At 49.5% G+C, this 26,489-nt stretch overlaps 1 protein-coding gene across 3 annotated transcripts in view; it reads right to left on the bottom strand.

Annotated features, from left to right (window-relative positions):
- Positions 1 to 9,554: 9,554 nt before the first annotated feature.
- The window catches only part of DNAAF9 (dynein axonemal assembly factor 9), a 163,959-nt gene continuing 147,024 nt past the window's right edge, over positions 9,555 to 26,489 (bottom strand). The window contains exons 31-37 of one of the 3 annotated variants that reach the window (XM_008019482.3): positions 25,137 to 25,223; positions 20,335 to 20,441; positions 19,893 to 19,967; positions 16,258 to 16,463; positions 15,471 to 15,536; positions 13,974 to 14,067; positions 9,555 to 12,925 (exon numbers count right to left, since the gene is read on the bottom strand). In XM_008019482.3, coding sequence (XP_008017673.3) covers positions 12,813 to 12,925; positions 13,974 to 14,067; positions 15,471 to 15,536; positions 16,258 to 16,463; positions 19,893 to 19,967; positions 20,335 to 20,441; positions 25,137 to 25,223 — 748 coding nt within the window. In that variant the 3' untranslated portion in view covers positions 9,555 to 12,812. Of the gene's footprint in view, positions 12,962 to 13,973; positions 14,068 to 15,470; positions 15,537 to 16,257; positions 16,464 to 19,892; positions 19,968 to 20,334; positions 20,442 to 25,136; positions 25,224 to 26,489 lie in introns of all 3 variants that reach the window. The other 2 variants (XM_037990851.2, XM_037990852.2) reach the window with 2 other exon arrangements.

The raw sequence follows: 26,489 nt of genomic DNA on the forward strand, positions 1-26,489 counted from the left end.
TGGCTCACACCTGTAATCCCAGCACTTTGGGAGGCCGAGACGGGCGGATCACGAGGTCAGGAGATCGAGACCATCCTGACTAACACGGTGAAACCCCGTCTCTACTAAAAAATACAAAAAACTAGCCGGGCGAGGTGGCGGGCGCCTGTAGTCCCAGCTACTCGGGAGGCTGAGGCAGGAGAATGGCGTAAACCCGGGAGGCGGAGCTTGCAGTGAGCTGAGATCCGACCACTGCACTCCAGCCTGGGCGACAGAGCAAAACTCCGTCTCAAAAAAAAAAAAAAAAAAAAAAAAAAAGAATTAGCTGGGCGAGGTGGCGCACACCTGTAGTCCCAGCTACTCGGGAGGCTGAGGCAGGAGAGTCACTTGAACCCGGCAGGCGGAAGTTGCAGTGAGCCAAGATTGTGCCACTGCACTCCAGCCTGGGTGACAGAGCGAGACTCTGTCTCAAAAAAAAAAAAAAAAAAAAAAAATTCCCTTAAAGTCCCTTCCCCTCTGGGTGCTGCCTTATCCCCTCAGCTACATTTAAGAGGAAGTTTCTCCAGAGCTCCATGCCCCTCCTGCTATGTCTCTTCAACTGACTCATACCTGTCTTTTGTCCCCAGCACATCGCTGAAACTGCTGCTGCACAGGTCACCCCACCTTGGCTTTCTTGCCCTCCCTCCAACAATACCTAGTATCACACAGGCCTCTTCTTTCCATTTTATTTATTTTTTATGGTGTCAGTGTCATTTGCCAAGGGATCCCCTTTTTCTTTTTCTTTTTTTTTTTTTTTTTGAGACAGAGTCTCGCTCTGCTGCCCAGGCTGGAGTGCAGTGGTACAATCTCGGCTCACTGCAACATCCACTTCCCGGGTTCAAGTGATTCTCCTGCCTCAGCCTCCTGAGTAGCTGGGATTACAGGCGCTAACCACCATGCCCAGATAATTTTTATATTTTTAATAGACACAGGGGTTTCACCAAGTTAGCCAGGCTGATCTTGAACTCCTGACCTCAGGTGATCTGCCTGCCTTGGTCTCCCAAAGTGCTGGGATTACAGGTATGAGCCACTGTGCCTGGCCAGCTGACTGTTAAGTGTGATATCTCCTGCCCACACACCACAGGCTCTTTAGCCCTCCTCCCCCCATGGCTAATAGACAATTCAAATGAAATTCAGGGAAAATAGGGCTTCTGGCCCAGCGCAGTGGCTCACACCTGTAATTCCAGCACTTTGGGAGGCCAAGGCGAGTGGATCACCTGAGGTCAGGAGTTCGAGACCAGCCTGGCCAACATGGTGACACCCTGTCTCTACTAAAAATACAAAAATTAGCCAGGCATGGTGGTGCATGCCTGTAGTCCCAGCTACTAGGGAGGCTAAGGCGGGGGGATAGCTTGAGCTCGGGAGGCAGAGGTTGCAGTGAGCCAATATCGTGTCACTACTCCAGCCTGGGTGACAGAGTGAAACCCTGACTTTAAAAAAAAAAAAAAAGAAAGAAAGAAAATCGGGCTTCTGAGTCTGCTGTCCACCCAGCAGCCCCAGACCTGGGGGTCAGCCCGACTCATCCACATCTAATCCATGAGCAAATTTTGTTCAAAACAGAATTGGAATCTGCCCGCTTGCACCTCCAGCTTGGTCTATCATCTGTCTCTGACTGGCCCATTCTTTACCTCCAGTGGCTTCTCCAACACAGAAAAGAAAAATGCCAGCTGGGCGCAGTGGCTCACACCTGTAATCCCAGCACTTTGGGAGGCTGAGGTGGGCGGATCACCTGAGGTTGGGAGTTTGAGACCACTGACCAACATGGAGAAACCCCATCTTTACTAAAAATACAAAAAACTAGCGGAGCTTGGTGGTGCATGTCTATAATCCCAGCTACTCAGGACACTGAGGCAGAAGAATCGCTTGAACCTGAGAGGCGGAGGTTGCAGTGAGCCGAGATAGTGCCATTGTACTCCAGCCTGGGCAACAAGAGGGAAACTCAGTCTCAAAAAAAAGAGAAAAAATAAAAAGAAAAATGCCAAACTCCCTGCTGTGGCCTACAGAGGGGGCTGCTGTACAGCCTACACCCTGCCTAGTCCCCCACTTCATATCACACCTCTTGCTCCCAGGAGAGCACTGCTCCAACCACAGTGGTTGCTGGAGGCTATTCCACCCACCAGCCTGCAGCCCCTGCCTGCTTCCAGACCTTGATGTCTGTAGGCCAGGAATTCATGAACTCTTACTGAAGCTCATTTAATTTTTCAGATCTCAGAGGCCTTCCATGGCCACCCCATCTAAAGCAGGTTCCTACTGTCCTTCTGCCACAGACCTTCATGGCCTTTAACTCTTTAGCAGGGCCACCTTCATCCTTCTTACTGTACTGCTGGGTCCTGTCTCCCTGGCTAGCCCGTGAGCTCCCAGAAAGCAGGACTGTGTTTCTCCTTGGCCAGTGCAACTCTGCATATAGTAAGTGCTCAATAAAAACAAAAAGTAGGCCAGGCACGGTGGCTCACACCTGTAATCCCAGCAATTTGGGAGGCTGAGGCAGGCAGATCACCTGAGGTCGGGAATTCAAGAGAAGCCTGGCCAACGTGGTGAAACTCCGTCTCTACAAAAATAAAAAAATTAGTCGGGCATGATGGCAGGTGCCTGTAATCCCAGCTACTCGGGAGGCTGAGGCAGGAGAATCACTCGAACCTAGGAGGTGGACTTTGCAGTGAGCCAAGATCGTACTATTGCACTCCAGCCTGGGCGACAGAGTGAAACTCCATCTCAAAAACAAACAAACAAAACAAAACAAAAAGACAAAAAGTAAACCAGGTGCGGTGGCACATACCTATAATCCCAGCTACTAGGGAGGATGAGACGGGAGGATCCCTTGAGTCCAGGAGTGTTGAGACCAACTTGGGCAACATAGGGAGACCCACCCATCTCAAAACAAAAACCCACAGGAGTGTTAAAGGCAGATAGATACCTCCATGGAGGCATTTCAGGCCTATGATGCTCTCCCAAAGCTCTCTTCTCCATCCTCCATCCTCCATTCCACTCAGGCTTTCTGGTCTGGCCTAATGGGCATCCCAGCCAGATACTCCCGATTCCCCTCTGCCTCCTTCCTCTCACCCTGGATGCCCAGATTTCACTAAGCCCTTTTATTTCTTTGATTTTTATTTTGTTGAGACGGTCTCGCTCTGCCAGCCAGGCTGGAGTGCAGTGGCACAAACACAGCTCACTGTAGCCTCGAACTCCTGGCCTCAGGTGATCCTTCCACATCAGCTGGTACTACAGGTGTGCACCACTTGCCTGGACTTTTTTTTTTTGAGAGAGAGAGATGGGGTCTCACTCTGTCTCACAGGCTGGAGTGCAGTGATGCAGTCTTGGGTCACTGCAACCTCCGTCTCCCGGTTCAAACGATTCTCCCACCTCAGCCTCCCCAGGAGCTGGAATTACAGTCATGCACCACCACGCCTGGCTAATTTTTTTTTTTTTTTTTTTTTTTTTGAGACGCAGTCTTGCACTGTTGCCCAGGCTGGAGTGCAGTGGCATGATCTCAGCTCACTGCAAGCTCCACCTCCTGGGTTCACGCCATTCTCCTGCCTCAGCGTCCTGAGTAGCTGGGACTACAGGTGCCTGCCACCATGCCTGGCTAATTTTTTGTACTTTTAGTAGAGACGGGGTTTCACCGTGTTAGCCAGGATGGTCTCGATCTCCTGACCTCATGATCCGCCCGCCATGCCTGGCTAATTTTTGTAATTTTGGTAGAGGGGGTTTAGCTATGTGGGTCAGGCTGGTCTTGAACTCCTGGCCTCAGGTGATCCACCGCCTCGGCCTCCCAAAGTGCTGGGATTACAGGCATGAGCCGTGCCTGGCTTTTTTTTTTTTTTTTTTTTTTTTAATTTTTTGTAGAGACGGAGATCTCACCATGTTGCCCAGGCTGGTCTCAAACTCCTGGGCTCAAGTGATCCTCCTGCCTCAGCCTCCCAAAGTGCTGGGATTACAGGCGTGAGCCACTGTGCTGAGCCTTATTTTTATTTTTTATATTTGTTTATTTATTGAGACAGGGCTTGCTGTATTGCCCAGGCTGGAGTGCAGTGGTGAGATCACTGCTCACTGCAGCCTCGAGCTCCCAGGTTCCCGTGATCTGCGCACCTTGGCCTCCCAAACCGCGATTACAGGTGTAAGCCATGGCACTCGGCTGAGTCCTTTTAATTCTACCTCGAGTCTGCAGCATCCTGGCTGCCATAGCCTTCCTTGGACCCTTGGCAGGCATGGCTTCCCACACCTCGCAGCCAGCAGCTCTCTCTCAAGTCACTGGGATTTTACCAGCCTGTTGGGGTTCCGCTGCCTTGACCAGCATTCCCAGCCCCTGGCAGCCCTTCTCCAGCTGCAGCTGCTCTGCCTCCTCGCTGTTCCTGGGGAGCAGAGGTGCTGTTCCCACGCTATCTATCTATAAGTGAGGACTTGTCATCTGTAATGGTTAGTTATTTATGGGAGCCCTATGTCCAGCTCTGAACCAGGCCAAGTGACTGGGCTCAGCTGCCCACTGAATCAACTGCCTGATACTCCCTGGTGGTATCAGGACCCCAGCAATCATGCCAGTCTCCTGTTCACCTCCAAATCTTTAAAAAATTTTTTAGACAGGGTCTTTCTCTGTCACCCAGGCTGGATTACAGTGGCACAATCACAGCTCACTGCAGCCTTGACCTTGCAGCCTTGGTGGGAGGGCTCAACTCATCTTCCCACCTCAGCCTCCCAAGTAACTGAGACTACAAGCAGGTGTCATCACACCCGGCTGATTTTTTTATTTTTACAATTTTTGGAAGAGACAGCCTTGCTTTGTTGCACAGGCTGGTCCAGAAAACCTGGTTTCAAGAGAGCTCAATCTTTGTTTAGATTGTCTTCCGCCACCCCGTAACTCTTCCCATCCTGTCAGCTTTTGTTTTCTATCCATGGGAGCCCAGCATGAGACTGGCTGTCCAGGTAGTGCAGCAGGGTGCTGGGAGGGGGAACATAGCTCCACTGGCTTCCTCTCTTTCCTGGGGGGCATCTCCAGGCCCGTTGTGTAGGTGGGAGGATAACCCTTTGGTGCTCAACAAACACAGCAATAAGCCCTCTCTCAGTTGCCATCTACCCCTACTGAGAGAAAGATCCAGGCTCCTGTAACATAAGGGAATCCAGGAGGGCAAGGAGCCCCTGCCCTGTGGAGGGTCAACAAGGACCTGCTCCCCTCAGGATGGAATCTGTCTGCCCCTCTCCTCAGTCCATACTCAGAGTCCAAAGCTAGCATGGGCAGGAGTGAGCTAGGGCTCTTGGCTCACTGATTCTAAGAGCTCATCAATTCCAGGCATACAGACTGTCAAGGTCTTGCAGCAGGCAGGCAGCAGACCACTGGGCAGGAAGATTCCAGGGCTGCCCCACTGCCCTCCTGTCAGGCCTCTCTGCCCTCCACAGCCCAGCCTGTCACGACCAAACTCTGGCTTCCTTCCCCACCCTCATCTACCCCCAGGCCCTGCTCCATCAAAATCCCATCACTGGCTACCCAAGGAAGAATTCTACCTGGTGACCCTAAGGTTCTCTGGGTAGCCTGTCACCTCCTGGCCATCCTTGGCCGATCTGTGCCTCTCATGTCTTCCTCACCCATGGCTCTCCTTCTCGCTGGTCCCCATCCTGTTCAGGGGCCTGGATGTCACCATCGGGGGCTGATGTGGCCTGAGGCCCCATCCAGGTCACCCTCCCCTCCAGCCCCAACTCCTCCTAGGAAGTTGGAGGCACAGGGGAGAGAGAGGTGGTGGGGAGGCCCAGGGCGACACCCTGGAGCAAGACCTCCAGCCTCTTTAGATCTCTGATCATTGTTATCTATAAAACGAATAAGTTGGAATGGAGTTTTCATAACTAGAAAATTCCATGAATTTTGTCTCAAACTGAAATAATCTTATCAAACTATCTTTCCATTTCCTGTTGTCCTTATTTTTCTATTTGCACATTCATGCAGGCATGACATTTCAGAATAGAGATGTAAAGTTTCTTAAACATGTTCAGTCATGAGAGGAAAACAAAAACCAAACTTTATTGCTGCAGGAAAAGCAGTAGTAATTTGTGGGATAAAATGAAAATATATTCACACTTTATTTGGTTAATTTCTTCCTTTTTTTTTTTTTTTTTTTTTTTTTTTTTTTTTTTTTACAGATTTACAGTCATTTATGAGTAGGGCATAAAATTTATTGAACCTGAGGAAATTTTCTAAAAAACCAAACCTTTTAACTGGTCAAGTTAGGAATGCAGAGGCCTGGGAAATACAGGAATAATTTGTGGATAAACCAATTTATTTTTCGTCAGATTTTTTCAGAATGAAACAAAAAAAGTCTTTGGATTTGTTTCAAAACGTTGGGTTTTTTCCACTTGGGCTTTTTCCACTTATACCTCGAGGTCATCTCCTTAGCTGTTGCCTAGTTAGTCATGGTCTTGTCAATTGTTCCTTCAAAATGGCTCTCCACTTCTCACCTCCACCCATGCGGAGCGGCAGCCCATTCCCCACATTACAGTCTACATCACCTTTCTTTCTTTCCTTTTTCTTTTCTTTTTTTTTTTTTTTTTGAGACGGAGTCTCGCTCTGTCGCCCAGGCTGGAGTGCAGTGGCGCGATCTCGGCTCACTGCAAGCTCCGCCTCCCCGGTTCAAGCGATTCTCCTGCCTCAGCCTCCCGAGTAGCTGGGACTACAGGCGCCCGCCACCTCGCCCAGCTAATTTTTTATTTTTAGTAGCGACGGAGTTTCACCATGTTGGCCAGGCTTGTCTAGAACTCCTGACCTCAAGCGATGTGCCTGCCTTGGCCTCCCAAAGCGCTGGGATTATAGGTGTGAGGCACCATGCCCAGCCCTACATGACCTTTCTTTTGTTTAAGAAAAATAGACTCTCAAACAGGATCCCATGATCACCAGTATCCCTGAGTTGTGTTGAGGCACTATAAAACCAAACAATGGGCTGGGTGCAGTGGCTTACGCCTGTAACCTAGCATTTTGGGAGGCCAAGGCAGGACGATCGCTTGAGCCCAAGAGTTTGAGACCTGCCTGGGCAACATAGATAACATCTCTACAAAAAATGCAAAATTTGGCCCGGCATGTTGGTGTGCACCTGTAGTCCCAGCTATTCGGGAGGCTGAGTTGGGAGGATGACCTGAACCCAGGGAGGTTGAGGCTGCAGTGAGCTGTGATCTGTAGCCTGGGCTAGAGAGTGAGACTCCATTAAAAAAAAAAAAAGTCATGTAGGTTAGCTGGGTGAGGTAGCACATGCCTGTAGTCCTAGCTACTCAAGAAGCTGAGATGGGAGATTACCTGAGCCCCGGGAGGTTGAGGCTACAGTGAGCTGTAATTGCACCACTGCACTCCAGCCTGGGTGACAGAGTGAGACTCTGTCTTAAAAAAAAAAAAAAAAAAAAAAGCCAGGGGTGGTGGCTCACGCCTGTAATCCCAGCACTTTGGGAGGCTGAGGCTGGTGGATCACTTGAGGTCAGGAGTTCAAGACCAGCCTTCCCAACATGGTGAAACACTGCCTCTAGCAAAATAAATAAATAAATAAATAAATAAATAAATAAATAAATAAATAAAATAAACACAAAAAAGCTGGGCGTGGTGGCATGTGCCACTCCCAGCTACTCGGGAGGCTGAGGCAGCAGAATCGCTTGAACCCAGGTGGAGGAGGTTGCAGTGAGATCTCGCCGCTGCACTCCAGCCTGGGCGACAGAGCGAGACTCTCAAAAAAAAAATCAAGTAGGTGTCTGACTTATCAGAAAAGCTCAGAAATTGCAGGGAGATGTGTAATGCTGGTTTAGGGGAGCAAGCCCTTCTGTGGGGGGCCACCTCTCAGATGGGCCATAGGGGGCTCATGGAAGCACACAGAGACCCAAGGCCAGGCTAATCAGAAAACTCCATTCCTCCTGACCATTGTAACTATTCAGGGATGAGAATGTGATCATTGCCTTTGGGACCCTGGTGCTGCTGGTGGTGTAGAGGAAGCTTGCTGCAGGGGAAGAATAAAGCCACCAAAGATAGAGGATTCTGATGACATATTAGTGCCTGGGCCCGGCTGACTTGTATCTAGTACTAGTCTGGACTCCTACAGAAACCAAGCATTCTGTCATGGGCTGGAAGTGGGTCACATGGTCATGTCTTCTCTGGGCATAACTTATCCCTAGAGTGTAAGATAGAGATTAACACTGGTGTTTCTCCGTGTTCCTGGCAGGTTCTCTGATTTTCAGTAGCTCCACATGAGATCTTCTGCTCTAAATCACTTTCCACGATGGATTCTGCCAGGATTCCCTGACTCTGGGGCTCCTACTCTGGTAAGCAGCACTAGGGTTTCAGCAGTCCCCTGTCCCTACTGAGAGCTCCAGGTGGAAGATGGGATCCCTTCCCCATCCTCAGGTTTCCTGGCCTCTAAGTCCTTCTGAGAGCCCTTCACCATTTACTGTCTCCCCATCGCTCTGGCAATTCCTAGGGGTTAATCCCCAAACCCTAGAGGTTTTGCCATAATGCAAGCACAGGCACTCCATCAAAGTTCAAACCCCGGCCTGCAGGATGGGGATGCCGGAGGCTCTGGAGAAGAGGTTGTGAAGGGATAATATTGCTGCCGGCTCCCTCCCTCAAGTCTACCAGGCCCTTCCCGTGCAGATTTGCATTTGGTTTGCACAGGACTAATTATCTCAAGGAACTTCCAAACCTAAGACCACCATCCCAGTTACCTGAAGCTATCTGCAGAGGCTACACCCTTCCCCCGGGGCCAGCTTCCACATCTGGCCAGTTGGGCATTTCCCCTTGTCCCCCCAGCGACTGGTTGACAGGAAGCAGGGTGTCTATGGACTGGTGGCGGGAGCCCCTTTTCCCCACCTCCCCTGCGGCCGGAGGGGGCCCGGGGTGTGGTCAGCTGGGAGGCCCGCGCCACGTGCCGCAGGAACCGCCTGGCGAGTGGAACTCAAGCTTGCACGGGGACAGCTGATGCATTTCTGGTTTCTCCTCTAGAGCTCCACGGGCTCCGGCAAACCTCCCCGTTAGAACTTGGGGTTCCAACGCGCGGCGCCAAATCCGTCCCATTTGACCCATCAGCGCCTCCCGTCGTCCCCATGTATAAAGTAGGACCGAGGAGCCACCTCCCCGAGCCTTCACCGCGCGGAAACGCGCCGATTAGGCTGGAAAGGTGTGGTTCCTACTGCAGCCCGGCCGCGGCAGACTGGGGCCAAGAACCGGCACCCGCGCGCACCGCGGCCTAAGACAAGGGTGAAGGACCCGGGCGGGGCGGAAGGACCCGGGCGGGGCGGGGGGGGAGGGCCCGGGAGAGCCCCGTTCCCATAGCCGGCTTCCTTGAGCCTCTCCCCGAGTTCTGGGACTCCCCAAGTTCCCACCCCGCAAGCCAGTGTGGTTTCTTCCGATGAATTTTATTCTCCACGGGCTGCTCCGGCGTCTAGAGAGGGAGTGTGAGCTCGGAAGACTCCCCGCAGCATCCCCAGCAGAGGCGTCCAGGGGAGGCTGAAGGCCGGCCCCCCTCACCCCCGCTCCAGGAGCACCACGGGACTGAGTGTACCGCACAGGCATCGTCTGGAGTCCTTGCTTGTTCAGTGATAGTTTATTGGTCCTTAGCATGACATCTCAATTACCAAGGTAAATTCACATACACAACTGCAGGTAAAAACATGTAAAATAACATAAAAATAAATTGAAAGCTACTTTTATATATTTACTGAATTAAGTAGTGTAATAAATACTATGATAAGCAAAAAGCTTCAATCACACAATTCAGTTTCACTGAAGTTACAGTAGTGTTTGTAAATGCGAGTTTTAAAATTTAAGTTACAAATATTAAAGCACTGAAAAACTAGTATAAAAGTGAATTTTGGCACGTAAGTGAGCTCTTATGTCATTAGTATTTGACACCCTGGGACAATGAGGAAGCCAGTTCTCACCTACTTTTTTGAGGTACAACTATCCAACTATATCAGCAACACTGCTGGAATACTTCGTAGTTTACAATCTTTGAATTGAACTTTTCCCTTTTGAGAAGCCCAAAGAGCAACCCGGAGCTTATTACTGTGCAAAAATTCTCCAAAATCCTAACAGAATTTAGGAGGGAACTTTCTTGAGACCTGAAGGGCCCAGTGTCCAGGCTTCAGGTCAGAGAGCCCCCAGGGCTCAGAAGTGCCGGCTTGACTCCTTGCCCTTCCCTAGGATAATAATCCCATTTTCTCCAATTTCTGTCTCCTTCTTCCAATCGAAAACAGAAAAATCCCATGTCAAAACATAAAATAACCCATAACTTCAGCGACTTCAACATTATCCCACACACTCTGGGTGATATAAACTGAAGCTGCTAACAGGAAAGTTGGCAAAAAGCACGTAAGCCCCTGGAGGACTGCCTGTCCCTGGGAACCCACCCCCGCTGTTTTTGCTGGGTCCCTGGATCCACTTCTATGGTCAAAAGCAGCGTCATGGCCATTCCTTTGGAGACAGTGGAAGACCCTGCTCCCCCAGACCTGGGAGTGCCGCCTGGAGGAATCAAGTGGATACTGAACTTCACAGAACAGAGAGGCCTGGCAGATTCCAGGAGGCATCCCCTGGCCTCAGTCCTCAAAGAGCTCACACAGTGCACCGCTGGTGTGCCTTATCAGTGGGGCAGAGCAAGTGGCCCCAGAAATGCCCTTTCGCCAGCTGCCCCTTCACGTTCCCAAGTAGGCTGAGGAGCATCGACAGAGGCCTCAGCCAGTTTTGCCTTTTTGGCTTTGATGCTTCTTAACGTTTTGACTTTTTTTCAATCACAGTTTCATATTCAAGTTGAGGTAATCACAGTTTTTTCTCTAAGAGGAGAGGAGTTGGGACAGTGGGGCAAGTTGGTGAGAGAGCATTTCTATGAACAGAAACCAAGACCACCACGTAGTACAGCCCCACATGGTGAGAAGACCCACTCTCACAGGTGGGCTCCGACCCCTCTTTAAAAACTCTTGTGCAGCAGCCAGACTGCCAGGCCAGTGCAGTCAGGAAATGGCTCAAGCTCCTAAAGCTAGAGCTTTCATTTAAAACTTCACAGCAGCCCACTCAGAGAAATGGCCTGTGGTTCCCACCCCCCAACCCCTTTTCTAAGGCTGCTCAAGTTTGAGTTTTTAAAAAGAGCTCGGTAGAGCTAAAGGAAGCTACAGTAACTCATTGCTTATTAATCAATTGCACTTAAGATCTGTGTTATTGCCTCTGAAGCAGAGGCAAGCCCTTGACATACCCCAGCCTCTGGCCAGCCAGAAGTCAGGGGCCTCCCAGGCTTAGGTTCCACAGAGGGGCCCTTGTCACCAGTGGCTTTTGGAGCTGGGACTGGAGCACGTGTGTCTTTTCAGGAGCCCTTCTTGATGCAAAATTCCTTAATGGTATCTGGAGTTTTGTTCATTTGGCTTCAAATTGTTTTTTTTCCCTAATATATTTTACTGACAAGCCCTTGAGAGTTGCTTTGCTACTTGCACACAGGCCTCTGTGTGACCAGGCACACAGACTACCTGTGCTCCATCCTGTCTCTCCGCTGCTCCAGGGGCCTTGCTCAAAAACTCCCTACATTACTGGAAACTGCTGGTTTTACCTATGTGCTTCTTCCTAAGGCATGCAAAAAAAAAATATGTGAAATTCAGAAAACATTTACAGTTCAGGTAGCTGAGGCACTGAAGTCCTAAGAGACATCACCTAAATATCAGTGGCTGTGACTCCCCTGTCCCCCACACCAATTATGAAGGTCAGGCATGGGATACACTTGTAATTCCCCTCTGCTTTACGGTCCAGCTGAAAACAATGCCATTGGAAGGAATCTAACTTAGGTATTGCAATTACTTGAAATTCCCAATCCTCAGGAGCCACACAAGCCCGGGGCCAGCAACAATGCTTTGGGGAGCGGGCAGATAAGTTTCCTGAAGTTTGTGGCTGAAAAGCAGGCCTTCCCTGGCAAGGCTTGTGGGAGTGCTGGGTGCTGGAGACTGACCCCACAAGTGATCAGCCACCAGGCCTAAGACTAACCAGCTGCAGGATGCCCTCTTCCACAGTGAAGTGAAGCCTCGCCAGGGGGCCTGAGCAGCAGGCTTCCTCTTGGTCCTACATTAGGACACCCGAATGATGTGACAGGAGAGCTCAAGAACCACCCACAAGAGGGAAAGCTGATGTCAACTTAAGAGCCACACACCTCTGGAAAGCAACAAGTTTCTCCTTCAGTTTAGTCCAGAAGGGAAATTCCCTCATTTGTGAACACATTATTCATCTCAACCCAAGCTGCTGGCTCTGTGGACTGGGCCTGGGCAAGGCTGTGCTGCTCCTCCCAGGACTGCGCCCACGGCCAATAGGGCCAGCTCCTGTAGGGAAAGGGGCCTAGCAGGGGAGGCAGGCACTCCACTGGGGAAGATGGCTCTCATGGAGCAGCATCTGAGGCTTGAGGCCTGTGGTGGCCTCGCCTCCCAGACATGGCCACAGTTCAGGCAGCCAGGGTTCCTTCCAAGTCCCACCAACTCCTCCGTACAATCCTAATGCTTCTCCCCAACCTCAAGAGCCCAAAGGAGATCCTGTTATCAGAAACCCAGAGCTCCTGGACTGCCAGTTGCACATGTAGACAGGCAGGCCCCATCTGCTCATCCTTGAGTATTCCCCCCACCCCCCAAATCAATGGTGCAGGTGATGCTCTTCAGCGCTATACAGGGAATAAAGACAACATGCACTCAAGCCAGGACACATAGGCCAAGGAGAACAAAGACAGCCCCTTAAGGGAGAGGCCTCCAGGAGAGCTGAGGTTAAGACACCCGTTCGTCCATCTGCAAGGTGGACATTCTGCAGGATATGAGGGCCCAGCCTTCCTCTAGGGCTTCAGCTCAAAGAGGTCATGATACTCCTGCTGTTCCAGCTCCTGGTTATACTTCTCAATTTCCCGGTTGGCTTCTTCGACGTAGTCATTCATGAACTGGTCCATGACTGGTATCTCATTAAGGAAGGAAGAGAGCTCTGAGCCTGGAGGACAAGGGAGCCTGCCTGAGCCCAGAGGGTCCTCTAGGCAGGTGAGGGGGGTTTGCTGAGGAAGTGAGTGTCTGACCCATAGAGCGGATACCTGATGGACTCCTTGTATATACTGGCAGCACCACAGCTACAAAGAATGCGACGGCTGTTGTCACAGGGATGTTAATGAGGTCCTAGAACTGAGCCCTTCAGCTTCAGCCCTATCCATCTTTTCACAGGTTAACTGTTGTAATCAGGCTGTCTTCAACTTTTAATCATGACTCTGATGACTACAGACTTCAGGATATCACCACAGCTGCATCCAAACTATAACCCACAGGCTGGGCACAGTGGCTCACGCCTGTCATACTAGCACTTTGGGAGACTGAGGCAGACGGATCACTTGAGCCCAGGAGTTTGAGACCAGCCTGGGCAACACAGCGAGATCTCATCTCTAAGCCGGGCAGGGTTTGGCTCATGTCTGTAATCCCAGCACTTTGGGAGGCCAAGGCAGGAGGATCATATGAGGTCGGGAGTTTGAGACCAGCCTGACCAACATGAAGAAACTGCTTTTCTACTAAAAATACAAAATTAGCCGGGCATGGTGGGAGGCACCTGTAATCCCAGCTACTCGGGAGGCTGAGACAGGAGAATCGCTTGAACCCAGGAGGGAGAGGTTGCAGCAAGCTGAGATTGTGCCATTGCACTCCAGCCTGGGCAACAAGAGTGAAACGCCATCTCAAAAAAAAAAGACAAAACCAAAAAACTATAACCCACAGAGTCACATTAGCAACCACTCAATAAAGGAGCAATTTAACTTTAACAGTTATTGAGAGATTGAAATGAAAAGTTTGCCCCTGAGGTTTGCCCCTGTGCATTCCCTGCCCATCAGTAGACATGCAGAACCCAGCCTGCTCCTGGGGCTCAGACACATGGCTCTAGCAGACAACTGCTTTACAGACAGGCTCACAAACTCCCAGTCTCACTGCCCGGGATCCACACAGGGACCACGCTGTTCCAAGGATACGGGGGTGAAAATCAGTTTTGTCACCAAAGAAGTTAACAAATTGGGTGCCATTATAAAAGTAGCCTGCAGGTAGGGGTTCCAAGTGGCGTTTTACCTGTAGGAAAAAAGAGTCCTGTAATAATTATCTGACTACTTCCTACACTTCACTCACTCATTAAAAACAAACAAGTCTATTTCCCTAGCAAGACAGACTACTCTGCTATACAGAGGAGCTAGGAAGCTAACACCCCCAGCAACCCTCAAGCCCTGCCTGAGGTGGTGCCCCACCTCTCAGGTGAGGAGTTCTGGGAGGTCCTACTGGGATGAAGCTCCTATGGCACCCAGTGGTACTCATGTGTGAACACAGTCATTTTTTTTTTTTTTTGAGATGGAGTCTTGCTTTGTCACCCAGGTTGGAGTGCAGTGGCATGATCTTGGTTCACTGCAACCTCCATCTCCTGGATTCATGCAATTCTCCTGCCTCAGCCTCCCGAGTAGCTGGGATTACAGGCATGTGCCACCACGCCTGGCTAATTTTTGTATTTTTAGTAGAGATAGGGTTTCACCATATTGATCAGGCTGGTCTTGAACTCCTGACCTCAAGTGATCCCACCTCAGCCTCCCAAAGTGCTGGGATTACAGGTGTGAGCCACCGTGCCCGGCCGTGAACACACTCTTTATTGGCTGGATCCCCCGCCCCTTTCATCCTCCTTTTTCCTATTTAGTGTCTCCTAGAATCACTTCCAAAATAAACTACCTGTACTTAACTCCTTGTTCATGGTTGGCTTCCAGGGGAACATACATTATAAGAATTACCTTATGCCCATGTTGTCCTCCCCAGGAGCATCCAGGGTTGTTTGGGCCTACAGGAGCTGTTCATGAAGGGGGTCTTCTCAAATCGAAAGCAGGGGCTCCTGGAGTCTCAGAATACTTTCCTGCCCCACCTGCTCATTACTGGGGCTGGTGACACAGTCCATCCTGGGGACCTAGACTCTATGTCCTTTTTAGCTTTTTGTCCCCAAACCCCTTAGGAAAAGGCCCCAGTGGGCATGGCGACTGAGGCAGAGGCTGGGGGTCAGAGCCTGGAGGCTGGGAGGCTCATCAAGGGGGTCTCCAATCAGCCTCTTATCCTGGCCTCAGGTTCCACAACCTTCCTATGAGCAGCTTCTGGATCTAGACAGTTTTTGCCTGGGCTCTAGCTGGTTCATCTGTAACACAGGTCTTCAGCAGTTGCTTGAACAAGGTGCCAAGGCAGGGACTCTGGTCATTAGCTTCTCCCACAAGTACTGGCTCTACTCAATCTGATGCCCAGGTCACACCAGAGGTCTCCTGCACCCTCCTCACTGAAGCTACAAAGGCCAGAATTCTGCACCCAGCTTCTTTCTATGGCCTGGGAGAAGCAAGACCTCCAGCATGTCCTAGAAATAGCTCCTCACTCAGAGAATCCAAAATACAGAGCTATGCAAGCCAAGGACAGCCCTGGGCCACTGAGGGGAGAAGCCAGGGCAAGGCACTCACGTGGATGCTCCTGATCTCCTGTTGCGTCAGCATCCCCCTGGTCTTCAAGGCTTTCCTCTGAGGCTTCTGCAGAGATGGGGAGTGGAGGGTCAGGTCCCAGCAGAACTCATGGAGTGCATGGGCAGGGGAGGGCTCTGGGCTCTATTACACGACTAAGATCCCAGCAGCGGGGAAAAGCATGTGCACTATGGCCTGGATATAATATTCTGCCTGTCTGCTCTTTGAGAAAACCACTTTCCCATCATACAGCCCTGTGAGCCAGCAGGGAACAAGCAGCAGAGGACAGCCCAGTGTTTTCATAAATGGGAACGGTCGTGCCTCTTTGTAGATTCTTATCCCTAAACCCTACCAATGAGAGGCAGACAAAAGGGCAGCCTGAGGTCCCATAGTCAAGAACCATTTAGAAGCTTATCCAAGTGAGGTAGCCCATGGCTCAGTATAAAGACAGGTCCCTAGTGAGCATCTACAGAAGACCCAGGCCCCAGCTAACTCTATTCCCAGAGTTCTAGGATGAACTAAACCCCTAACGCTGTGCTACAAGGCTTAGCACCCAAAGCTTGCAGAGAACCTGGCTCACAGAGCAAACAACATAGCAGGCCTGCCTGGAGTTTGCTCTGAGTGGCTTCTTCCCTCTCTCAAAGTGTCCCTGAAAGTGCTGGCTGGGCCAGGGAGGGGAAGCCCAGTGGGGAGGCATTAGGGAGGCAGTGGCGGGGCTTCTCAGGGCCAGCAGCAGCTCTGAGGTGTCTGGTCACATCTGTGTCAGGTCTGTCTGGGCTCTGGAAACCACCTGCTTAGCTGACTGCCGCAGCCAGTCCTTGATGCTGTCTTCCTTCAGGGAGCAGCCGATGAACACAAGGTAGCACTCCTGCTGCCCACTGCTGTCTTGAGATATGCTTTTGGAGTCCGGTGGTGATGTGGGTCCTTCCAAAACTGGCATGATGCTCAAGGAGTTGGCCAGTGTGTTGTAGCAGACCTCCATGGTCCTCTCAGAGTCTGTAAGGAGAATATACATTAGTCCCTGAGAGCCTGCCTTGAAAGGATACATCTATGCTAAGACTGTGACAATGCAGATGGTTGGGACAGATACAGGAGAAAATGCAGGAGAGAGAACTGACGTGACTGGTGGCAGCTTAGAAAGGATGGAGTAGGTGGGCACAGTGGCTCATGCTTGTGGTCCCAGCTACTCAGGAGGCTGAGGCAGGAGTACTTGAGCCCAGGAATTCAAGGCTGCAGTGAGCCGAGATTGCACCACTGTACTCCAGCCTGGGTAACAGAGGGAGACCCCATTTTTTTTTGGTTTTCATTTGTTTTTTAAAAAGGAAAGGAAAGGATGGAGTAAGAGAGAGAGAGAGGAACAAAATACGTTTCTGGCTTGGCTGATCTGGGTGATCAGGTGGACACTATTATCCCAGAAGGGAAACACAAGAGAAAAAAAAGGTTTATAGGTGGGAGAAGAGGAAGAGTTTGACTCTGCACTTGTGGCATTTGAAAGTCCGTAAGACCCTGAGCGTGAGACATCCACATAGTCCCTGGTGGTTGCTGGAATAGCCATTATGGAAGAGGTTGTTGAGGAAAAGCAAAGAAACCCCCTTGGTAGAAGTCGGGGGCTCTCAGCAGAGGCCTTAAGAGGCCAAGGGAGGAGGGCACAGACAACAGTACAACAAAAAAATTAGCTGGGTGTGATGGTGTGTTCCTGTAGTCCCAGATACTTGGGAGGCTGGGGTGGGAAGATAGCTTGATCCCGGGAGATCAAGGCTGCAGTGACCTAGGATCGCACTACTGCACTCCAGCCTGGGCAACAGAGCAAGACCCTGTGTCAAAAACAAAACAAAACAAAACAGACAAAAAACAGTACAGCACTGTTGCATGAAGGTCACACAGATGAGAATGGGAAAAAGTGTTACATGCTAAGGAGATGAGGACTAGGAGTGACTGGAGACCCAAGAAGTGGGCAAGGGCTCCCCAAAAGGCAGGATGAGAAAAGATCCAGAAAAAAGAGAGGTTAAATTTGAACAAAAAAAGAGTCAATAGCAGATCTAAATAAACAAGAGGCTGGGCGTGGTGGCTAATACCTTAATTCCAGCACTTTGGGAGGCCGAGGCAGGAGGATCACTTGAGCCCAGGAATTCAAGACATGGGCAACATAGGGAGACCTCATCTCCACAAAATAGAAAAAAAATCAGCCAGGCATGGTGGTTCACGCCTATAGTCCCACCTACTTGGGAGGCTGAGGGAGGATGATCGCTTGAGCCTGGGAGGTCAAGGCTGCAGTAAGCTGAGATCAAACCACTATACTCTGGCCTAGGTGACAAAGTGAGGCATTGTCGAGGCTGAGGTAGGATGATCGCTTGAGCCTGGGAGGTCAAGGCTGCAGTAAGCTGAGATCAAACCACTATACTCTGGCCTAGGTGACAAAGTGAGGCATTGTCTCAAAAAATAAAAAGAAAAAAAGAAAAAAAAATTATTTATTTATTTTATTGAGATGGAGTCTCACTCTGTCACCCAGGCTGGAGTGCAGTGGTGCAATCTCGGCTCACTGCAACCTCCACCTCCTGAGTTTAAGTGATTCTCCCCTCAGCCTCCCGAGTGCAGCTGGGATTAAAGGCATATGCCACCATGCCTGGCTAATTTTTTTTTTTTTTTTTTTTTGAGATAGAGTTTCGCTCTTGTTGCCCAAGCTGGAGTGCAGTGGCACAATCTCAGCTCACTACAACCTCCACCTCCCAGGTTCAAGTGATCCTTCTGTCTCACCCTCCCGAGTAGCTGGGATACAGGTGCCCGCCACCACGTCCAGCTAATTTTGTATTTTTAGTAGAAATGGGGTTTCACCATGTTGGTCAGGCTGGTCTCAAACTGCTGGCCTCAAATGATCCGCCTGCTTTGGCCTCCCAAAGTGCTGGGATTACAGGTGTGAGCCACCGAGCCCGGCCTAATTTTTTTAATTTTTAGTAGAGATGGGGTTTCACCATATTGGCCAAGCTGGTCCCGAACTCCTGACCTCAAGTGATCCTCTCGCCTCAGCCTCCCAAAGTGCTGGGATTACAGGCGTGAGCCACTGCACCCAGCCAAAAAAGAAATAAAAATAAAGAAGAAAAGGAGGTGATGGGTGAGGGAAAAACAAAAATACCAAGACCTCTGAAGCAGCAGGGGCTGGCTGTTGGAGCCTGAGATCAGTGAGCTTCGGTATGGGGCTGAAGTTTCTGATTTGATCACATAAATTAAGCAAAAGCTATGAGCTAAGGACCCATGTAATTAAAGCTATGAGCTAAGGACCCATGTAATTCTCCCATCTGAACTATGATGGTTCTATGCTTGAGGCCCTCAGTGGTTCCCTACAGCAGACACTGATAGTTGCCTACCCCCCATATCGTCTCCCTCTTCTTCTGATACCAATTCCCCCATGGATGATGGGTCCAGAAAGGCACAGCAATCCAATGAGATAAGTTGGCAGAGAAATTGGGAGGAGGCGCTGCACTGACAAAGGCACCCACAGGAAGAGCCAGCCTCTCCTCACCGGCTGGATGCAGTGTCTGGCTTTGACACCCAGACCTACAGCACCACTTGGCAACCATAAGGGGCAGGAACCTGAAAGATAAGCTGACACACTAAGTATGGGAGGACACGAAGACACACAACACCTGGGTCCTCAGTGGCCTTGCTCTGCTGCTTGAGCGCCTCACTTGTTATACAGCCAACATCTGCTAGCTGAGTGGGGGTTCTCTGTGATAACAGCTGAAGACACCCTAACAGACTCACTTCCTCTCTCCCTACTCCCAGGCTCCAGTCACAGTAAATGCTTTTTGGTTCCTAAAATGTGTCTTTTCTGCCTCTGGATTATAGCAAATGCTATTTCTTTCCCCTGGAATACTGTACCCTTCCTCAACATTGAGTTGACTGACCCCTACTTGTTCTGAGGCCTTCTCTGATGCCCACTCCAGGACAGACTATCAGATGCAAGGGCTCCAGAGGTCTACGACTGATCCTCAGGCCTACTTGTCAGAAGAGAGGAGAAGGCAAACGGAAGCTCAAAGACTTTGGTCAGAAATAGATCTGGAGCTGTAGAGCTCAGCATTTGGGCAGCTCCTGGTTTTAGGTCTAGAGGAGGCCATGACTGGCTCAAGAGGTGTGGAGTGTAAGGCTCTGAACAAGAAAGTCAAAAAGCTGTGAGAAGAGCCCTTCAGCAGGTCATCCAAGAGAGGAGGGCAAACCTCTGCTATGGAACAGGAGAACCTAGACTAAGTAGGCCCTCGGGGGAGAGGGGTGATGGACAAGCCTAATGGCGTGAAGGCCCAGGGCGTGGAAGGTTTCTGAGAGTCTGAGTGGCATCAGTGGTCTGCAGAGCACCAGCAGAGGCTCTAAACTCACATCATGAGATGCAAGCACTCCATGGTATAGAGCTCCCAAATCCCAGCCCCTGGTTACCTGAAAACTTCACTTTGCCCAGAATGTGGTAGATGTTTCCAGAGAAGGGACTTGGCTTGATGGAGGACTGAATTGCTGGTGGAGGAAGAGGACAGAGATGTCACCCACATGGAGGCACAGGCCAAATTCAGGATAGCACAGCTGGGAGTTTTAGGGACTGGGGAGGGACCATACACCAGGGTCTAGGGTTCACAGGTTCTACCCGCCACACCCTGTTGCTCCCCTGTGGCTCTGCCACTGTTCCCAGGGGAGGGAAAACCCTTTCACTGGAGTGGAAACCAAATTGTGTGGCCACCCACAATCCTCAAATCCCTCTGTCTGCTTTTGGTTTCAAAAGGTAAGAAGAGACACAGCACACAGAATACTGAAGTGGTACCAGGAGGTAGAATTAACTCTGGGGTACCCTTTTTCCAGGGTCTGGGACATCCCAGTCAAGGCTTACCTTTACATTTGGCCATAAAGCGAGTCTTCTCCAAGGGACGGCCAAACCATACGCAGATCTGAACCATTAGGGGATAGACTGATCCAGCATTCAATTTACCTTCATACCTTAAAAGGTTTAAAAAATTGTAAGCACAAATAATTTGGGTTTTGAGTATTATTATATGCTACTTTGAGATGAACTACATACCCCCTATCCTATAATATTTGAATTCTCCCTTACTTGTAAGACATTTTGCACACAGAAACTTGTTTAAATATGTATATGCCTCTTTCACTTTGAGACTGGGAAGCATGACTGCCCAGTTAAATCAGGAGCTTTCTGAGGATGAAGGTTTTACATAACCTTAGACTAGCAGTTCCTTGATGTCCTGTGTGCCTCTGAAGCCTCCCAGTCCCCATCTGAGTTTGGGGGTCCTTTCTGGTACAGTGGGGGGCTCTTGCTCAGGATGCCCTCCCATTTCTCCTTCCCTCCCCTCCCCTCCTCTTTCTTTTCTTTTCTTTTCCTTCCTTCCTTCCTTCCTTCCTTCCTTCCTTCCTTTCCTTCCTTCCTTCCTTCCTTCCTTCCTTCCTTCCTTCCTTCCTTCCTTCCTTCCTTCCTTCCTTCCTCCCTTCCTCCCTTCCTTCCCTTCCTTCCCTTCCTTCCCTTTCTTTCCTTTCTTTCCTTTCTTTTCTTTCTTTTTTTTTTTTTTTTGACACAAGGTCTCCCTCTGTTGCCCAGGCTGGAGTGCAGTGGTGCAATCTTGGCTCCCTACAATCTCCGCCTCCTGGGTTCAAGTGATTCTCCTGTCTCAGCCTTCTGAGTAGCTGGGATCACAGGCGTGTGCGCCACCACACCCAGTTAATTTTTGTATTGTTTGTAGAGATGAGGTTTCGCCATGTTGGCCAGGCTGGTCTGAAACTCCTGGCCTCGAGTGATCCACCCTCCTCAACTTCCCAAAGTACTAAGATTACAGGTGTAAGCCACCGCAACCGGCCTTGCTCCCATTGCTTTTTTTTTTTTTTTGGTGACAGAATCTCGCTCTGTCACCCAGGCTGGAGTGCAGTGGCACAATCTCGGCTCACTGCAAGCTCGCCTCCCAGTTTCACGCCATTCTCCTGCCTCAGTCTCCCGAGTAGCTGGGACTACAGGTGTCCACCACCATGCCCGGCTATTTTTTTTTTTTTTTTTGGTATTTTTAATAGAGACAGGGTTTCACCGTGTTAGCCAGGATGGTCGCAATCTCCTGACCTTGTGATCTGCCTGCCTTGGCCTCCCAAAGTGCTGGGATTACAGGTGTTAGCCACCGCGCCCAGCCGCTCCCATTTCTTTAGGGGCTCCAACTATGCCCTGCCATTTTGTTGCAGGCAGCGTAACAGGTTGTACATATAGATGTGTACACCTGTCACAGAAGGAACTGGGGCATCTCTGCCCTATTTTCTTTGAGACAGGGTCTTGCTCTGCTGCTCAGGCTGGAGTGCAGTGGTGTGATCATAGCTCATTATAGTCTTGACATCTCAGACTCAAGTGATCCTCTACCTCAGCTTCTTGAGTAGTTGCTACCACACATGCCACCATGCCCAACTAATTTTTATTTTTTATTAGAGACAAGGTCTCACTATGCTGCCCAGGCTGGTCTTGAACTCCTGGCCTCAAGTGATCCTCCCTCCACAGCCTCCCAAGGTGCTGGGATTATAGCCACGAGTCACTGTGCCTAGCCTGTTTCCTTCATTTTAATTAATTTAATTTTATTTTTTTGACATGTGTCTTGCTCTGTCACCCAGGCTGGAGTACAGTGGTGCGAACTCAACTCACTGCAACCTCCACCTCCCAGGTTCAAGCAATTCTCCACCTCAGCCTCCCGAGTAGCTGGGATTACAGGTGCCCGCTGCCACACCCGGCTAATTCTTTTATTTTTAATAGAGATGGGGTTTCACCATGTTGGCCAGGCTGGTCTTGAACTCCTGACCTTGTAATCCACCCACCTTGGCTTCCCAAAGTGCTGGGATTACAGGCATGAGCCACCGCACCTGCCTGTTTCCTTTATTTTAAAACAGCACTGCAATTTTGAATTTTAAATTATTGAAAGTATCTTATTCTTTGTAATTTCTTTAAAGTACGGTGGTAGGCATAAAATTTTTGCAAGACTGACCTGTCTTCTCCCCACCCAAACAAGTCATTTTGGAGACTGGGGGTTTCTCTGGCCTCTGGCTTCTGTGGTACCTGAATCCTTAGAGGAATTTACAAGGGCCAAGGGAAGGCAGCAAGGTTTCCGCCCAAACTAGAAACAGGCTGTTCTACCAGAAAAGGTGAGAGCAGGGTGGATGGGAACAGAGAAAGATGTGGGAAGGAAGTGGCAGAGAATGTGTGCACAGCACAGAGTGGAGCACATCCTGGAACTAAAGTCCATTCACCCTGAGGTGGTGGCTCTGACCCAAGTGGGAGGGGAGTAATATATAGATATGAGTAGGAGACTGATGACTTGCCATCTTGTTAAAGATGAAATTATCTGATTTCTAGAAATGGACTTAGGAGGGGGGGCCTGAAAGAGAATTTTGGGGTCCCTCTATCTCTGATTCTCTATAAGGACTGATCTTCCTGATGAGGAAAAGGTTTTAAACTCTAGAATCACCTTTTTTTTTTTTTTTTTTTTTTTTTTGAGATGGACTTTTGCTCTTGTTGCCCAGGCTGGAGTGCAGTGGCGTGATCTCGTCTCACTGCAAGCTCCACCTCCTGGGTTCACGCCATTCTCCTGCCTCAGCCTCCTGAGTAGCTGGAACTACAGGTGCCCGCCACCATCCCCGGCTAACTTTTGTATTTTTAGTAGAGATGGGGTTTCACCGTGTTGGCCAGGCTGGTCTCGAACCCCTGACCTCATGGTCCACCTGCCTTGGCCTCCGTAAGTGCTGGGATTACAAGTGTGAGCCACCGCGCCCGGCCAGATTCGCAGTCTTCTAATGGGCCCCTCTTACCCTATTCTCTCCTGCATTAGCCTGCCTTCAGGTGTCTGGGCCCCGAGCTCGGTTTTTGTGCATGAGTCAGTAAGGACTGGAGAACAGTGCTTCTCTAGGCACCTGGTGGTGATTACAGGAGCTCAGGACCCAGAGGTTCAGGCAGCATGGGAGTCAGTGGCTGTAGCCATTGGAAAGAAGGTTCCCCCTAGAAGCTCCATTTATTTATTTTTAGCTAAGATATCATTACCTTGTTCAGGCATAAGGAATGACCCACTTACTCACTATTTAAAGTATGACGTGACTCAAATCAGAGGTTCCTTCTAAGAATATGCCTGAAAACCTTCAATTTTACATACTGACCCTCTGGGATTTTTTTGGTTTTGTTTTTTACAGCACAGTAGATCATTTTTTATTTTATTTTATTTTATTTTATTTTTTGAGATGGAGTCTCGCTCTGTTGCCCAGGCTGGAGTGTAGTGGCGCGATCTCGGCTCACTGCAAGCTCCGCCTCCCAGGTTCATGCCATTCTTCTGCCTCAGCCTCCTGAGTAGCTGGGACTACAGGCTCCTGCCACCATGCCTGGTTAATTTTTTGTATTTTTAGTAGAGATGGGGTTTCACCATGTTAACCCGGATGGTCTCGATCTTCTGACCTCGTGATCTGCCCGCCTCGGCCTCCCAAAGTACTGGGATTACAGGTGTGAGCCACCACGCCTGGCCAGATCATTTTTTGTTAGGGAAAAAGTTGGTGATGTAAGGGGTGGTATGGAGGATGTAGAGAGCTGCTTGGGAAAAGTGAGTAAGAATAACAAAGATAATCCAATTAAACATGAGAGATTAATTCTGGCCAAGCTTTAACAATGGTCTTCCCCTAAACCTTCAACATAGCAGAAACAAATTGTCCATTCTATACAGGAATAAGTGTAGCCCGATGCCTAAGAGAAAAAGCTCTGAGCCATTCAACCTGGGTTTGAAATCCAGTTCTTTCATTTACTAGCTGTAAATTGTCAAGTCATTAACTCTTTGCTGCCCCGGTACCTTACCTGTAAAATGATAAAATAATGGAATCCACTTCACAGGATTGGTGTAAATGAGACAACACAAACAAGGCCCTCACAACAGCACTATTCAACAGAGCTTTCTAGGGTAATGGAAATGTTCTAGATCTGCACTATTGGACACGATAGTTGCTAGCCACAGGAAGCTGTGGAGCACCTGAAATGTGGCTATGTGGCTGAAAGACTGAATTATAAATTTTGATTTTTATTAATTTACATTTCATTAAATAGCCATGTGGCTAGGAGCTGCCATGTAGAGAGTGGAGTATTAGAACAACAGCGAGCACACACAGTAAATGCTTCAATGTGTTTGTATTAGTATGATTACAGTAACTATGCACATTCTCTCCTTTGTCCTCTTCTTCTCTGGAGAGGTCCATAGGCTGTGCAGCATCCTACAGAGAACATTCCCTGGGCCATATGAGCAGGGAACCCAGGAGATGGGAACCCTAGAGGACTGACGGTATTGCCAGAAGCGAGTCTCACCTGGGAAAGTTATAGCTCCTTGGTTCTGTGCCAGCCACTTTGCCCTCAGTAGGTGCTGGAGGAACACAGGGCACAGTGGTGCTTGTTGCCTACAGGATGACTCCCTAAATTGAAATATCTGAGAAGGCTCCCAGTTTGGAGCCTAAGAGGTGAAGCACTGGGCTCCTGGCAAGGCCAGTAGCTGCTGGACATGCGGGCCATGCCAGCTGCCATGTGTCATCCTTGCAGAGCACATCTGGTATTTTCACCTTCTCCCTTTTTTTTTCTATAAATAAATAATTCATTGGGTTTACAAAAAAATCTTATTTTTCAATGATGATACTTACCAGCCAGGATACATTAAATATCGAGATCGCAGCATCTCAGGACTTGAAAAACTATTTTCTGAGAGAATCAGCTCAATGTCTTCATTCCTTTGAAAACACACAGAAAAGACCTAGATTAATTAGGACTGTCAATTTTTTATTTTTATTTTTTCTTGAGATGGAGTCTCGCTCTGTTGCCAGGCTGGAGTGCAGTGGTGCAATCTTGGCTCATTGCAACCTCCGCCTCCTGGGTTCAAGTGATTCTCCTGCCTCAGCCTCCTGAGTAGCAGGGACTCCAGGCGTATGCCACCATACCCAGGTAATTTTTGTACTTTTAGTAGGGATGGGGTTTCACCACGTTCGCCAGGATGGTCTCGATCTCCCGACCTCATGATCTGCCCGCCTCAGCCTCCCAAAGTGTTGGGATTACAGGCGTGAGCCACTGTGCTGGGCCAGGACTGTCAATCTTAACCTGCACATTTTGTTTCTTCTTCATGTTCCCTAAATATATACAAGCATTTTTTTTTTTTTCTGGCAAACCAAATAGTTGTACTCATCATGATATTTTACCCCTAAATACTTCAGTATGCATCTCCCAAGAACAAGGACATTCTCTTACAGAACTACAATATCATGATCACATGCAAGGAATTTACTGGCTCCCAACAATCACCTGGGAGCTTGTTAGAAATGCAGAGCCTCAGGCCCCAGCCCAGATGTACTGAATCAGAAACTAATTTTCAACAAGGTCTCCACTAGAGATGCATATGCACAACGAAGTTGGAGAAGCACGAACATACATCCACTTTCAAACTTCCCCTTTTTGGTGGGGGAGGGTCCACAATCCAATCAAGAATCATTCACTAGGCCGGGAGAGATGGCTCACGTCTGTAATCCCAGAATTTTGGGAGGCTGAGGCAGGTGGATCACCTGGAGTCAGGAGTTCGAGACCAGCCTGGCCAACATAGCAAAACCCCATCTCTACTAAAAAAAATACAAAAATTAGCTGGGCATGGTGGCACGCGTCTGTTATTACTTTGATATACAGATACATTCTTTTTTTTTTTTAAATTTTGAGACAGAGTTTTGCTCTTGTTGCCCAGGCTGGAGTGAAATGGCATGATCTCATCTCACTGCAACCTCCGCCTCCTGAGTTCAAGCGATTCTCCTGCCTCGGCCTCCCAAGTAGCTGGGACTACAGGCACCCACCACCATGCCCAGCTAATTTTTGTATTTTTAGTGGAGATGGGGTTTTGCCATGTTGGCCAGGCTGGTCTCGAACTCCTGACCCCAGGTGATCCACCTGCCTCGGCCTCCCAAAGTGTTGGGATTACAGGTGTGAGCTACTGCGCCCGGCCTAAATTTATAATCTTT

This window comes from Chlorocebus sabaeus, chromosome 2 (assembly GCF_047675955.1).
Source record: "Chlorocebus sabaeus isolate Y175 chromosome 2, mChlSab1.0.hap1, whole genome shotgun sequence".
Taxonomy (NCBI): Eukaryota; Metazoa; Chordata; class Mammalia; order Primates; family Cercopithecidae; genus Chlorocebus; species Chlorocebus sabaeus.